This window comes from Gobio gobio, assembly GCF_949357685.1.
Source record: "Gobio gobio genome assembly, chromosome: 6".
Classification (NCBI taxonomy): Eukaryota; Metazoa; Chordata; class Actinopteri; order Cypriniformes; family Gobionidae; genus Gobio; species Gobio gobio.
This window is the reverse complement of record NC_137102.1, coordinates 41,774,071-41,789,993: the sequence shown is the minus strand read 5'-3', so window position 1 is coordinate 41,789,993 and position 15,923 is coordinate 41,774,071. Positions and strand designations below refer to the sequence as shown.

General features: G+C 40.9%; 2 protein-coding genes across 2 annotated transcripts; both read left to right on the top strand.

The window, feature by feature from the left end:
- The first annotated feature begins 6,187 nt into the window (after positions 1–6,187).
- dapk3 (death-associated protein kinase 3) lies at positions 6,188–13,079 on the top strand. Its single transcript, XM_079818707.1, has 9 exons — positions 6,188–6,256; positions 6,989–7,068; positions 7,837–8,197; positions 8,321–8,450; positions 8,553–8,601; positions 9,272–9,298; positions 9,419–9,571; positions 11,799–11,844; positions 11,930–13,079. The coding sequence occupies exons 2-9, from the start codon at positions 7,007–7,009 to the stop codon at positions 12,461–12,463; spliced, it is 1,362 nt and encodes a 453-aa protein (XP_079674833.1). The 5' UTR covers positions 6,188–6,256; positions 6,989–7,006; the 3' UTR covers positions 12,464–13,079.
- A 1,240-nt stretch (positions 13,080–14,319) lies between these two features.
- On the top strand, positions 14,320–15,807 carry LOC307127485 (uncharacterized protein). Its single transcript, XM_079818734.1, has 4 exons — positions 14,320–14,776; positions 14,995–15,091; positions 15,398–15,551; positions 15,638–15,807. The coding sequence occupies exons 1-4, from the start codon at positions 14,453–14,455 to the stop codon at positions 15,687–15,689; spliced, it is 627 nt and encodes a 208-aa protein (XP_079674860.1). The 5' UTR covers positions 14,320–14,452; the 3' UTR covers positions 15,690–15,807.
- The last annotated feature ends 116 nt before the right edge of the window (positions 15,808–15,923 follow it).

Here is a 15,923-nt window from a genome sequence, read left to right as displayed (position 1 = left end):
GGTATTCTGTTATTGCTTGTGTATTGTTTTGAGCATCAATAAAAAATAAAAATAAACATTGGTATACTGATTTAAACATGTGGACCTTATCCAGTAACAAATAAGTTATTTATTATGTGCCACCACTGCCACTTGAAGTTAACTTTTTCTTAGATTAGATTCACTGTTTGGACTGTCGCCTTGAACTTGAGACCGGTCTATGTTTTTGTTGTTTTCTTTTACTTTAATGATCTACATGTTTACCTTATCATCTTTTATATTAGGCCTATTTTTTTGGTGTGTGTGTGTGTGTGTGTGTGTGTGTGTGTGTGTGTGTGTGTGTGTGTGTGTGTGTGTGTGTGTGTGTGTGTGTGTGTGTGTGTGTGTGTGTGTGTGTGTTTGTGAAAGGAAAATGTTATTTACATATATATATATATATATATATATATATATATATATATATATATATATATATATATATATATATATATATATATATATATATATATATAATTTTTTTTTTTTTTTTTTTTACAAAATAATCCAAAAAGTAGCTTAATGCTTTTTAATGCTGGTCTCACAAATACGTTCAAGTATTATAAACGTCTGGAATGGAATTATCAAATGTCTGGATTGGAATAAATGGCACAAATACAGACTTACATATCACATACATAAGGGTGCACATAACTTTTTGGGATGTCTCTCTTACACTGATTCACAGACTCATAACACACATAAATTTAAATTACTGAAATAATGAATACATAATAAAGCTTTTCAAAACTAATGCATTTTTCAGTCATCATGAACAATGTGTCAGATAGCAAGGGAGAGACAGGAGGATCCAAATGCTATAGAAATACTTGTTTATTTAGCAAAAGGCAGTGACAAGCGTCGACAATAAACAAGACGTGCAGAAAATAAGAGGACAGTTCAGGCTGATCCCTGGCGGAAATGACAGGCGGACCACGTGGACAATAGCAATTGTTGAACCGGGACAGGCGGGTTAATACGAGCATGAAAAACGGGTTTTAATTTGGAGACATGGAACACGGGGTGAATCCTCCCGTATGCGGGACACTGTAGTTTGAGGCGAACTGCCATCAGACTAAGAATCTTGGTGACAGTGAACGGGCCAATCAATTTAGGAGCCAGTTTATTACTCACGGAGCGGAGAGGAATATTCTTGGAAGAAAGCCACACTTTTTGACCCACGACGTAAACGGGAGGCTTAGACCGGTGGCGATCAGCTTGGGCCTTGGTGCGTCTACCCACATGGAGCAGAGTCTCGCAGGCTCTGCTCCATGTGTCACGACACCTCTGGACGAAAGCATGAGCGGAGAGAACCGCAAAAAATAGGTGTCTGGTACCCTAAACTACACTCAAAATGGCGAAAGGCCCGTACCTGACACTGGTAACGAATTATGTGTGTACTCAATCCATAAGATTCGTTAGCTCCAGGAGGAAGGATTCTTGGAGACCAAACATCGTAACCCTTTCTCAAGGTCCTGGTTCACTCGTTCAGTCTGGCCATTGCTCTGGGGATGGAATCCCGATGACAAACTAACCGTCGCCCCCAGTAATTTGCAAAACTCACACCAAAATTTGGACACAAATTGGTGTCCCCTGTCGGACACGACGTCCATCGGGAGGCCATGTAAATGAAAGACGTGATCGACGACAGCTGCCGCGGTCTCCTTGGCAGAAAGTAATTTGGGCAAGGGGATTAAATGTACCATCTTCGAGAATTGGTCCACGACAGTTAAAACAACTGTCTTGCCCTGGGAGGGCGGTGATAAAATCTACCGCGATGTGGGACCAGGGTCTTGAAGGGATAGACAGCGGTTGAAGGAGCCCATCGGGAGGGCAGTTAGATGTCTTACCCATGGCACAGACTGAACAAGCCAAAACAAAATCTCGGACGTCACGAGCCATACCAGGCCACCAGAATCGTTACTTGACCTAAAACCTGGTTCTATTAACTCCTGGATGACAAGCTACATTGGAGCAGTGACCCCATCGAACCACGTCGGACCGAACTCCCTCCGGTACAAATAGTCTATTCGGTGATCCACCGGGCGGAGGCGCTACCCCTTCTGAGGCAGATTTAACCTTTGATTCGACCTCCCATGTGAGTGTGGAAACTTGAAGTCTCTCTGGTAAAATGCACTAGGGAGTGGACGGGTGTTTGGAGCGGTCAAAAATGTGCGATAAAGTTTGATGTTTTTGAACCCGGCGGTACAAAAGAGAAAAATCAAAACGTCCGAAAAAAAGAGACCGTCGAGCCTGCCTGGAGTTGAGTCTTTTGGCCGATCTGATATACTCCAGATTCTTATGATCAGTCCACACGATAAAAGGAACCCTGACCCTTCTCGCCAATGACGGCACTCCTCCAATGCAAGTTTGACTGCCAACAATTCCCTGTTACCAATGTCATAATTGCGTTTGGCTGGCGACAGACGATGAGAAAAAAAAAAACTTTCAAGGGTGCATCTTATCATCCAAGGAAGAGCACTGGGATAGAACTGCTCCTACCCCCACCTCCGATGCGTCCACCTCTACCACGAACTGACGTAAAGGATCAGGGGTGACGAGAATGGGAGCCAAAATGAAGCGGCTCTTGAGGTTGGTAAATGCAGTCTCGGCTGCACCAGACCACATGAACGCCATTCGGGGAGAGGTTAAAGCGGTCAGAGGTGCGGCTAGCTGGCTGAAATTGCGAATTAAACGTCGATAGAAATTGGCAAACCCCAGAAACCTCAGCAGGGCCTTACGGGAATCTGGGCTTGGCCAATCTATCACAGCCATAACCTTGTCAGGGTCCATGCGCATTCCCTCGGATGAGATGATGTAACCTGAAAATAGAACAGACTGTGTGTGAAACGCGCATTTCTCCGCCTTGACAAAAAGCTCATTCTCTAGCAACCTCTGTCACACTAGTCTGACGTGCTGGACATTAGTTCCTGGAGAAAAGAAGAAAAGAAAAAAAATCAATATGTCATCCAGGTAGACATAAATGAACTGGTCCACCATATCTCCCAGCACGTCATTGACTAGTGCTTGGAAGACTGCAGGGGAGTTGGACAGCCCGAAGGGCATGACCAAATATTCAAAGTGCCCCCTGGGGGTATTAACTGCAGTCTTCCATTCATCCCCCTTCCTTATGCGCACCAAATGATAAGCATTACGTAAATCCAGTTTCGTGAATATGGATGCTCCATGTAACCTCTCGACGGCTGAAGACATCAACGGCAAAGGATAGGTATTCTTTACCGTGATGTTATTCAACCCTCGGTAATCAATACAAGGGTCGCAGAGAACCATCCTTCTTACCCACGAAAAAGAACGGAAGGGCGGATAGCTTGGAAACTAGAGAATCAGAAATGTATTTCTCCATGGCCTCCCTCTCAGGAGTAGAAAGTGAATATAACTTGCCCTTAGGCGGAGACTTGCCTGGAAGCAGATCTATAGCACAGTCATGGGAACGATGAGGAGAGAGAGAAGAAGCCCGGGACTTAGTGAACACCTCCTTCAGGTCGAGATACTCCTCTGGCACGTTAGACAGGTTCATCGTCTCCTCCTGAAACACAGAACTAGACACAGACGAACGGGTAGACACAAGACAAGAGGCATAGCACTGATTACTCCAAACCGTGACTGCGCTGTGTCCCCAGTCAATCCTGGGGTTGTGCTTCAAGCCAGGGATGACAGAGGACAACAGGTGCGTGAGGAGAGCCAGTGAGGAGGAATTGGAGGGTCTCGGTATGATCGCCAGAGCTGGTGAGTGTAATGTGGTCAGTAATGTGAGTGATGGTGGCTAGTGTCTGACCACTGAGGGCGTGAACAGCAATGGTACTAGAAAGGGGGTGATGGAAATCTTGAGTTGCTGTGCCAGTGTTCTGTCAATAAAATTACCCTCTGCTCCGGAATCCACAAGGGCTTGGTAGATGTAAGAACCGGCTGCTCACTGCAATCTTCCTGGAAGGAGGGTCGCGGATGAGGATTTCCCCAACACAGCTCCACCCGACAGTAGCCTCCTCTCTACTGCCGGGCTCGATCTTTTACCGGACACTGGTTGATGGAAATGCCCCGCCGCGCCACAGCAGAGACAGAGCCCCCCCGATCTACGACTATCTCTCTCCTCCCGGGAAAGCCAAGCTCTGCACACCTGCATGGGCTTGGGATCATTGGTTGGGCTGACCGTGCTCGCTGGTCCTTCTCATGCGTGGGTGTGATTCCAGTCGTGAATCTACTTAAAGTGCCAGTGTCATGACTCATGAGACCATTGAGATCAGCAAGTAAATCCAGAGCGTAAATTTCTCGCTGGACACGGTCAGCCAGGCCATGCAGGAAACGGTCTCACTGCGCTTCGTCATTCCATCTACACTCTGCGGCCTTTGTTCAGAAGTCTATGATGTAATCGGAAACGGGTCTACTGCCTTGTTGGAGTTCAGCGAGCCTGCGGGCCGCCTCGCGACCCGCGGCGGAATGAGGAACAGCACGGATCTTGAGTCTCCCAAACTGCCGTTCCCCAGCGCGCCACACGCCTCACCAACTCCACTTTAGACATCTCTGTGGAAAATGAGGTGGGTTGCAACGAAAAGAACAAAGAACACCTCGTTAGCAAGGATCTGCATAGATCAGGCTCACCCTCATAACGTTCTGGCGTGGGAATCCGGGGTTTGTGCGGCGGTGGTGGTGGCGCAGTGGGAACTCGAATTTGGGCGGAGAGCTCAGACACCTGCTTCGCCATTGCCTGCATTGCCTGAGCTGTGACGGTCGCCTGTTGATCCATTCTCTGGCTGTTAGCATTGAGATACTCCTGAAGCTCACTCAACTTCGCTGGATCCATGTTGATGGTCAGATCGTTCTGTCAGATAGCAAGGAAGAGACAGGAGGATCCAAATGCGATAGAAATACTTGTTTATTGAGCAAAAGGCAGCAACAAACGTCGACAATAAACAAGAATCAAAGTGCAGAAAGTAAGAGGACAGTTCAGGCTGATCCCAGGCGGAAATGACAGGCGGACCACGCGGACAATGGCAGGTGCAGGCAGAGGATCCCAGGCAGAAGGACAAAGCAGGGACGCAGCGGGCAACACAGACGCCGGGGAATCCAGGAACCGGAACAGAGAGAATCCAGGGAACAGGAAGCCTGAAAAGATCTGACAATGAATGCCAGTGAGAGACCAGTATATATGGGGTGGATAATGCAGCAGGTGAGGGTGATGAGCACCGTAATCAGTGACCATGCCTCCAACACAACCTTACATGACACAGAAAAGGAGACAATGAATCCATGAACCGTGACACAATGTGTTTCAGTTGTTCAATAACATGTCAAAGTGTTTGAATTATTTTTTTTACTGTTTTTATGTCAGGAGGTACAACCAAATAGTTGCACGTATATACTGTAGTTGTACCACCTGACTTGAAAGTGTACTATAGCCTACTTTAAATGAGCAGTTTTTAACAGTATTTGAGAATGATCTACAAACCTTTTCACTTTGCCACAAGAATCATTTGGGCTCCTCTGGATGATGCATGATCATGTTTACTGTTATTACCTTGTCAATTCATAATAAAATAGCTATGTTTGCAGTTGTGACTTTTGAGAATATACAAATTGCTGGAAAAAAGTGTTTCAATTAGCCTATCTCAACAGCTTTAAAACTACTGAGATTTATACAGTTTGTTTTTAGGTTTCAAAACTTAAAGGATGCCATAGTATTTAGTTTTTAATTTGTTATTATTAAGACACCATTAAATAGTTTTCTTAGTCTGTTCATTTGTTCGGACATTTGCACCACCTGACATTCGGGTGTTTTATATAACAAAACATAGGCTAACATAATATGCATTATGTAAATGTTCTAAAAAAATGAATTCAAGCAAAGTAGGTTTTATAGAATAAAGTGATAAATGTCATGATTATATCAAATTATTTTAAAAGGAAATAATACACTTGGACACAAAAATACACGTCATGCAATTGACCCATGTGTATATATTCATTGTTTCATTCATTTACACATTTGTATGTGTGTTATGAGTCTGTTGTAGTAACTGACAAAGGAACAGTGCAAAACAAGCCCAAACAAGTAGTTTTTTTTAAACTTAGATCAGTGTGCTAACACCTGGCAGACTCTTAATAACAGGTACAAGTTGACATCATCCTGCGGTGGAGTCTCGGTGATGTCACTGAACAAGCCACGCCTCTCCAGAGCGCAGCAACCGGAAAATACCCATTGGCTGAGGAATGCGGCGACGTTAAGGTATGTAACAAACTCTCAGCGTTTACTTATTCTATAACATTGTTCTGTGTCGTATTATTAATATTATACAGAAACCATATTCATTTATTCCGTAATGTGTTTTGTGTGTCAACATGCGAAGCTTGCCGGTGTTCACTGATCGTTCCTTTTACAAGTTAGCCAGATGGCTACTGGAATTAGGCAGTGCTTTATTAGATATGTTGTGGATTATCGTAATATACTTATTTCGTATGTGTTTCACGAACTCAATAACCACATTAAAAACGTTGAAAACATTGAAACCTTAACCTCCGAGCTATAATATATGGTTGTTGTAGTTGTCTTTACCCATCAAGGCATTAATTAAGCCTTGAAACGTGTCTTTTAGCATAGATGAGAGAGATTTCATTGAGATGTAATTTCAGTGTGAGTTTGTACTGCAGAGCTGAGATATTCGCTGTGAAAGGTCCAAAATAAAGAAAGGAAGGAAGATGAAAAAAACTGGTCAATCTAGTTTATGACCGTAGGTAATGACGTATGGAGGAATATATTGTCCACACTCTCCACATGGAACTTCTCGTTCCCATCTCAGTTTAAAATCCAACTTCCTTTGAGGACAAGAGTAAATACCGAAGCATGTGCACTCTTCAGAACGGCTACAAGCAATCTATGTCATTGACAATAAAGTGGCCTGATGAAGTCAAAACCATGAAACTAAACTAGTCCCTAACAAGAACTATTTCTGGTCAACAGATTTGCAGTCAGCAAATCATGGCTGGCTTCAGGCAGGAGGATGTGGAGCTGTTCTATGAAATGGGAGAGGAGTTAGGAAGGTAAGAGATGCCATTTCACTCCTTAAAACTCTGTAAAACTAGTTTAACCTGGTTTCACACATAGTGAATAAAACAAAGATTGAGGTTAAAATTAGCCTAAGATCCTATTATTTGATTAAGCACTATAGCTATGAAAGCTTTTTGATGAGATATAAGGTAAATTAATACATCATAATGTCTGGCCTTGAGTTGCCAACGCAACGTAGTGTTTGTGCTTATCAGTGCAGTGTAAAAACAAACAGTATGAGAGTCCTACAATAGAAAAATCCCCAGCACAGTGACTTAATCATCTGCAAACACTGAGTCTTGCCTTTCTTCCTATATATGGATGTGGAGGTTTCTGCTTTGTGCTGCTGCAGAATGACATCACTGCTTTACAATGCATATGCTCGCTCTCTGAGCCTGAGCACAGCTGTAGTGCAAATGAGACTACAGATGGGCCAGAGAAGAGCCGTCAGAGGAGTACTTTAACCAACCACACATTTTATCAGACTTTTATAATTCTCATTGATTGCATTACACAGCATTTGTACTATTTATTTAAATGAGTTGCTCTCATACTCCTTTAGAAATTTAGTTTGGTTTTGTGGAATGTATGAACTTTTGTTCAGTGTTGTGCTTTTTTGCACACATTCCATATCCATATCATCAATATGCAATGATCTGTTCTTGATATATCACTGTTATAATAATATGTCACTGTTAATATTATATAGGCTATCTGTGTTTCCTCTTTTAATTTATGTATCATTGTAACACGTTTCCCAGTGGACAGTTTGCCATTGTGCGTAAATGTAAAGAAAGGAGCTCTGGAACAGAATATGCCGCCAAGTTTATCAAGAAGAGGCGGCTGTCATCCAGTCGACGGGGTGTGAGCCGTGAGGAGATCGAGCGAGAGGTTAACATCCTTCGAGAGATCCAGCACAGCAATATTATCACTCTCCACGACATCTTTGAGAACAAGACCGACGTGATCCTGATCCTGGAGCTGGTGTCTGGAGGGGAGCTGTTTGACTTCCTGGCTGAGAAGGAGTCGCTGACTGAGGAGGAGGCCACGCAGTTCCTCAAGCAGATCCTGGATGGAGTGCACTACCTCCACTCTAAACGCATAGCACACTTTGACTTAAAGGTATGTTTTGTTTTTTATAAGATTTGTTATCAATGGAGATGCCCGATCATTCAAAATTGTGAATTGTGTCTCATTAACATGGAAACATGTACTACAAAAGTCTTGAATGTACTTTGTTTTCAGCCTGAAAACATCATGCTGCTGGATAAAAATGTGCCGAACCCCAGGATCAAATTGATAGATTTTGGAATTGCGCATCAGATTAAGGATGGAAACGAATTTAAAAACATATTCGGAACTCCTGAGTTTGTTGGTGGGAACCTGAGTTTTTATTATAACGTTGAATTATATCTTTATTCATTATAAGTGTATCAGGAGTCCTAGTTTGATTTGCCACATCTTTTGTCATTTGTAGCACCGGAAATTGTGAATTATGAGCCCCTTGGCCTGGAGGCAGACATGTGGTGAGTCATAACTATCAATAGCCATGTTATTGCATTAAAAACACTGGGTGGAAACATCAAGATACGAATAAATTCTAAAAATTAACTAATGCACTCAATTTAGTAATGTAATTTTTTTTATCTGATAAGAAGGCAGGTGCATAAACTACAATAGAAACAGGTTTACCGAATAAATTCCTCAATGTGTATCAAAAAAACTTAGCGACTTCACCTCAACAGAGAATGTGATTGGATAACTGGACTTAACCATTGGATCAAATTTATTGCACAGCATCTCAAAGTTATTTAGTTATTCTGAAATGAAATGTCAAATTTGCCTTAATGACCTCTCAGAAGTGTCTCAAATAACTGCACACTAGACATCAGAATGCAAGATTATGCATTTCGTCTGCCATTTATGATGTAGGATAAAAGAGACAAATGGCTTCCCTGATTTCAGCACATTCCACTTTTATTACAGATATTGTGTGGCAATTTTTAACCCATGGGATGTAAACAGTGCTTTATTTGCAAGTATTTTATGTGATATTCCAATTTTGTTACATTTGCAACTTTGGATGGAAACGTAGCTGATGATTATTATAAAATATTGTTTAGATTGTGAATGCCTAATATCGCTATTTTTTGCTCTGAATTAATTCATTTTTTTTTATGATTTTCTTTCCTGCAGGAGCATTGGAGTTATCACATATATACTGTAAGTAATTATCACATAAATGGCTTATTTGGCTGCATTGATTACATGCTTTTTTTCACACTCAGATGATGCCGTTGTACTTTGCATGACAAATATTAATGCATTATTAATGCTCTTTAGCTTGAGTGGTGCTTCTCCGTTTCTTGGCGAGACCAAACAAGAAACACTAACCAACATTTCAGCTGTCAATTATGACTTTGATGAAGAGTACTTCAGCAACACAAGTGAACTCGCCAAGGACTTCATTCGCCGACTGCTGGTCAAGGATCCTAAGTTAGTAAAATCCAGTGTTGTTATTATTAAAACTATTAAAAATGATATAAATATTAGATGAAAAACTTTCAATTATTAAAAGTTGATGTACTAAAATACCTTGAATAAATAAAGATAAATGGAAATGTTAATAAATTGACAAAAGCACATGAATTATGAAAACTTTAAAAAGGGTTAGTTCACCCCAAAATGAACATTATCCCACAATTTTACTCACCCTCAAGCCATTCTATGACTTTCTTCTTTCAGCCAAACACGATCGGATTTACATTAAAAAAAAAAATGTCCTGGCTCTTCCAAGCTTTATAATGGGAGTGAATGTTACCTTAGATTTTAGAAGTCTAAAAAATCGCATCCATCCATCATAAAAGTAGTCCATACAGCTCCTGGGGATTAATAAAGGCCTTCTGAAGTTTAAGCGATGTGTTTTTGTAATAATTATAATTTAATAACACAAATTCACTAGCTTCAGGTAACGGCCATCCGCATGTTCATGAGAGAGTCGAGTTCCAGCGTATGACATAGGACAGTGGTTCTCAAAGTGTGGTACGAGTATGTACAGTACAGTTTTAATCTAACTTTAAGGTACAACACATTTTAATTTAATCATTATTCAATTATTTTATTTACCTGTATGTAAGCACAGTGTAGTGTTAATGTACAAACTGTGTATTTACAATGTTAAAGTGGTTGACAACAATACATATTCTTATTAGGAATAAACTGCCTCGTTTTTGAACTGTGCAGAGATGTAGCTGAATAGTTAGGCCTACCACGCTACTGTATTTTAATGTTGGTCTTTATGGTGGTACTTGGAGAGCCAAATATTTTCTGAGGTGGTACTTGGTATAAAAAGTTTGAGAACCACTGACATAGGACGTAGGCATAGCGTAAGCTTAGGTGAGAGTAGATGGAACTAGACTCACATACGGCCGTTACCAGTAACCAGTGAATATAGGTTATAAATATGGATATCATTTTGCTTCAGAAGGCCTTAATTAAAGGGTTAGTTCACCCAAAAATGAAAATTCTGTCATTAATTACTCACCCTCATGTCGTTCGACACCCGTGAGACCTCCGTTCATATTCGGAACACAAATGAAGATATTTTTGTTGAAAGCTGATGGCTGAGAAAGGCTTCAGACAGGCCTCCATTGGCATTCAGGACATTTACACTCCCAAGACCCATAAAAGGCACTTAAAACGTCGTTACAAAGTCTACACCACAGTGACTCTACAATCATTTTACGATGCGATGACAATAGTTTTTGTGCGCAAAAAAAAAATCTAAATAACACCTTTATCCAACTTGTTCTTGTCTTCCGTGTGTGCCTCCACGACGCATGCGCGAGAATATTACGCAGATCCGGCGTTCGGACACATGACCCAGAAGCGATTTGTTTACAAGCAGAGGAAGACGTGCGTATCTAAGCTGTTGAATTCTACATTTATCATGCTTTAGGTCTCGGCGTAGTTCTCAAAATGGGGTTAAAGTGTGCATTTCATGGATTCTCGAACCCCGGCACTACGTCATATTCTCGCGCATGCGTCGTGGAGGCACACACGGAAGACAAGAAGAGGTTGAATAAAGTCGTTATTTTGATTTTTTTTGCGCACGAAAACTATTGTCATCGCATCGTAAAATTATTGTAGAGTCACTGTGGTGAGATGGACTTTGTAACGACGTTTTAAGTGCCTTTTATGGGTCTTGGGAGTGTAAATGTACTGAATGCCAATGGAGGCCTATCTGAAGCCTTTCTCAGCCATCAGCTTTCAACAAAAATATCTTCATTTGTGTTCCGAAGATGAACGGATGTCTTACGGGTGTCGAACGACATGAGGGTGAGTAATTAATGACAGAATTTTCATTTTTGGGTGAACTAACCCTTTAACCCCCTGGAGCTGAGTGGATTACTTTTATGATAGATGGATTCGCTTTTTTTGGGCTTCAAAAATGTTTTACCATTCACTCCCATTAGAAAGCTTGGAATAGCCACTATATTTTTTTAAATGACTCAGATTGTGTTTGGCTGAAAGAATAAAGTCAAATAAACATAGGCTTTTTTCATTTTTGGGTGAACTAACACTTTAAATCAAAAATAAAATAAATAGAAAACTGAAAAATCTCATTAAAAATATTAGTAAATTCTATGAATTATACAGTACATAATATAATTCCTGTTTATTAATATATGTATATAATTCAGTATTTGCTTTTAACATTCAGGAAGAGAATGACAATCGAGGACAGTCTCCAGCACCCCTGGATCAAGGTTCGAATGTTTCTCTTTCCCTCACTTTTGAGTTGTCACCATTTGTTCTGTGCTTGACTAGTTCTCATCCCATCGTCCCCTACAGGTGATTAAGAGGCGTAACGTTCGACCTGAAGAGAGCGAGCGCAAGCCGGAGCGCAGGCGTCTGAAGACCACCCGTCTGAAGGAGTACACTATCAAATCCCACTCCAGCATGCCTCCTAACAACACCTACATCAATTTTGAGCGCTTCTCGCTGGTCATGGAGGAGATAACCGCGGCTGAGGATGGCCTGCGAGAGCTGGAGAAGAACCAGCGCTCCTGCGGGGAGGACGTGGCCGCTCTACGCTCCATCTATGAGGAGAAGGAAAGCTGGTACAAGGAGGAGAACGAAAGCATCGCTGCAGATCTCAATCAGATCAAACAGGAGCTGCAGAAAGCACAAGCCCAGCGCAGACAGAGCCAGGAGGAGACCCGAGCCACCATGCTGTCGGCCAATGCCCTCAAACGCAGGTTTGGTCGGTTGGAGAACCGCTATGACGTGCTCGCTGAGCAGATGGTCTCTGAGTTGCGCTGGGTGGAAGAGTTGGTGCGCTCAATTTCTGCTGAAAATGACACTCATAGCAACAGCATGGCTTGAGCTGCTCTGTTTGCTTTCAGAACGCAACAACTATCTAATGTCTTTGCTTGGTATGTGCAGGCCAGATATAGAGCATAAAACTTTGCAATAAGCTTCACGTAAGCCTGTAGGGTTCATGTTACGCTTCGAACAAAAGAGCGAGCAGTGCAAATTTGTATTTTACATAAAGGCTGGGTGAGGGTGTGCATGCTTTAAGAATGTCTGTTTCACCTGTGCATTGCAGTATTCTTATGTGATGCCGGTCTGTTGGAGCTAAAGCAAACATTTAGCATTTTCACTCGCCACCTCGCAAATATACATGCTGGATCAGTAGATCAAAAGTTTATTTACCACTTGACTATCAATTACAGCACTCAAAGCAAAACATTTTAATGTACATTGCGAGTAATGCACTACACAATCCTCTATGAGGAATTGAAGAATCTCAAGATGCCAGTTGCGTTTGTTGTGCTGCATGTCTGCTTTTCCTATGCAAATCAAATTCTAATTTTATGATATGAGACAAATGGAATTACTTCTAAACATATAAAAGTCCTAAATGCTGTCTTTAATGATGTGTACATATAGTATCTACTCTGTAAGCTGCTTCTGTATCTATACATATGACAGTTCACTCAAAAAGGAAAAATCATTTACTCACCTTCCACAGAAGAATGTCATTCAGGTTTGGGGAACAATATGAGGGTGAGTAAATGATGACGGAATTGTATTTTTGGGTGAACTATCCCGCTGATGCTTTTTTCCGCTTAAAACGCACTTCAAACATTCCTCTTTTTTTTGTATGACATTCCATATGCAAATGAGCATCATTATCTCTTACGGGAAATTGTTGTGGTCATTTGTAGTTAAGTCATCGCAATATTCATATCTGTTTGCTTACAGTACTGTACCCATTGTTATGTTGTTTTATTTACGACAAATTTATATATATATATATATATATATATTAGAAAAGTCCATTCAAATAAAATAATTGAAAAAGAATACATTACAGAGTCTTTTTTAAGTGTGTGTGGGCTGAGGAGCGCACTGGGAGGTCAAGTGTAGTGTTTTATAAATCTGAGCATTTGTCATACTCTTTATCTTCATTTTCAACATGTCTAGAGATGTTGAAAGTCCCAGAGTTTTAACTAAACAAGATTTTTCCATGTCCATTGTAACATAATTGTGTTTTGTTATTCAGATAAACATTTGGATTTTCGGGGTCTTGTAGATGCCACTGTTTACTTTGAAATTTAAAACCACAGGGCATCTATGCATATTCTGAGAACTGTTAGCCTCCCATAACATGTGTTGACATAAATCAACAGTGCATGTCTTTCTTTGGCTCTGGCATCAACATGCGCTTTATTTTTATTAATTTATCCTGTCACATTCTGTCAGTTCATTTAAAGGGGATAATTCAACCCAAAATTAAAATATGATGTATTTTTTGCTCGCTGTCACGACATTTCAAACATGCATTTTCTGTAAACAGGTGAAAATGTGGACATGTGAAACAAAAGAACTGGGTCCAAAAAATGTAATCCGACAGCTTTCGTTGTATGGGCACTTTTTAAAAAAATATGTATATTATTTTTTGTTTGACAGAAGAAAGAAAGTCATAGAGGTTTGATATGACATGACAGTGAGTAAGGAAATGCTGCCTGAATGTTTATTTTTTGGGTGAACTATCCTCTTTACTGCATTTTCGTCTGTCCATCCCACCATATTCATACCGAGTAAGGCATTATGGGGAATGTCTCCAGGGAAATACTGAATGTTTTCTAAAACAGGAATGTGTAATTATTCCTCAGCACTGATAAGGTCCTTAAAATAACATTGTAGATATGCTGACATAGCTTCCACTCACATCCAGAGCTCAAGAGTCGCAGCCCAGCCTCAGTGAACAAAACACAGCTGCTTCAACCCTGATTCTTTAAACTTCCATCGCTGCCACCAGACAGCAGAAGGTCTGTGTAGTCTGCGTCAAACATCATCTTTCTCAAGATGGCCAGATCCAGCTTGGCCCAGAACACCTGCAACTGGATAACGGCTCTCCTCACATTGTGGTCCATGGTCTCTCTGATCGTCATTGTGGTTTGGGCCACCTGGCCTCCCTTGGCTAGCCTTACACAATGCAGAGCAGCACATCAGGCCTTAATTGAAAAGATGGAGGGAGTTAAAGTGATAAAGGAAAAAGAGCAAGATGTCTTGAAATCTGCCCTGCAGCTGAGCTTTGAAAACCAGACCAGACTGCAAGAAGAGCTGGAAAGCATTCTAGAGAGCCAGAGGGAAACCAACGCCACTCTAACCGAGAGTCTGCAACTGCAAGTGAGTATCAAAAAGTGATTAATGTGTGTTGTGCTGATGCTTGGTGCAGTAGGCCTGAATTTTAGTGTACAATGGTGTTACCATCTGTACCATGGTATCATCACTACAGTAGTATTGTAGAAGGATAATAAAAAAGGAACTGATAAAGTGTCCAAATCATTTATTTAATTTTGTTTTTTAAAGATGGTAATTTTGCTGGATTTTTGTTTCTATTTTAGATGATCCTAAAAGAAAATGTAACCGCTTTGGAAAATGAAAGACTCATTCACCACAGTGAACATGAAAGACTTTTTTCTGAGCTGGCTCAACAAGAGGGTAGGAAAGCCTAATATGGGAATATTTTTCCAAATGATAAAGTTGGTGCAGCCCGATACGTCATCTGCATGTTTTTACATGAGAGCATAGGAGAATAATGTATATAGGAAATAGGCTGTTCTACGTGCCCCTTCCAGACACTTTGATAAATAAATATATGTTTTATATGCAGTATGATATATGCATGTTGATCATGGCGAATTACATTCATTTTGTTATTTCACAAGCTTAAATTGCTATATTTCACTTAATAATAAAACAGCTAATAAATGTATTAGAACGTGTTTATTAATTTGCTTCATGCAGCTCTTATTGAGAATCTGTGGGTGAATCTGACCAGTGAAGCGCATCATTTGGATTCGTGTGCAGCCTTACGGGATGCCGCAGACAGCCAGCAGGTGGCGGCAGAGAGTCAGAGGAAAGCCTGTGAAACCAAAACAAATTACCTAGTCAAGCAAGTGTGAGTTATTATAATCCAACCGTATATGATACAAAACGTTTATTTTACAGTGCACTGTTTCATTTATTTCTTTATCCATATTGCAGAGAGAACTGTAAGGTTAATGGGCGAGGAACCGAAGACTTCCAAAACAACTGAAGAAAAGTGCCAAAGACAACGACCACGAACCTCTTTGGACTAAATAGCATATTATTATATGTAAAGTGCTAAAGTCTTCATAACGACACATTCTATGGTAAAGTGAAATAAACAATGTAATAATAATATTGTTGTTGTTGTTGTGGGAATAAAGTTGGGAGGACATTAAATTAATATTTGACACACACACACACACACACACACACACACACACACACACACACACACACACAC

Bases quoted from the DNA above. Each gene is read 5' to 3' on its own strand.
- dapk3 (XM_079818707.1), top strand. From the start codon at position 7,007: ATGGCTGGCTTCAGGCAGGAGGATGTGGAGCTGTTCTATGAAATGGGA. The intron at 8,198-8,320 runs GTATGTTTTGTT...CTTTGTTTTCAG, and splicing joins TAGCACACTTTGACTTAAAG to CCTGAAAACATCATGCTGCT. The intron at 8,451-8,552 runs GTGGGAACCTGA...TGTCATTTGTAG, and splicing joins CGGAACTCCTGAGTTTGTTG to CACCGGAAATTGTGAATTAT.
- LOC307127485 (XM_079818734.1), top strand. From the start codon at position 14,453: ATGGCCAGATCCAGCTTGGCCCAGAACACCTGCAACTGGATAACGGCT. The intron at 14,777-14,994 runs GTGAGTATCAAA...TTTCTATTTTAG, and splicing joins CCGAGAGTCTGCAACTGCAA to ATGATCCTAAAAGAAAATGT. The intron at 15,552-15,637 runs GTGAGTTATTAT...TCCATATTGCAG, and splicing joins AATTACCTAGTCAAGCAAGT to AGAGAACTGTAAGGTTAATG.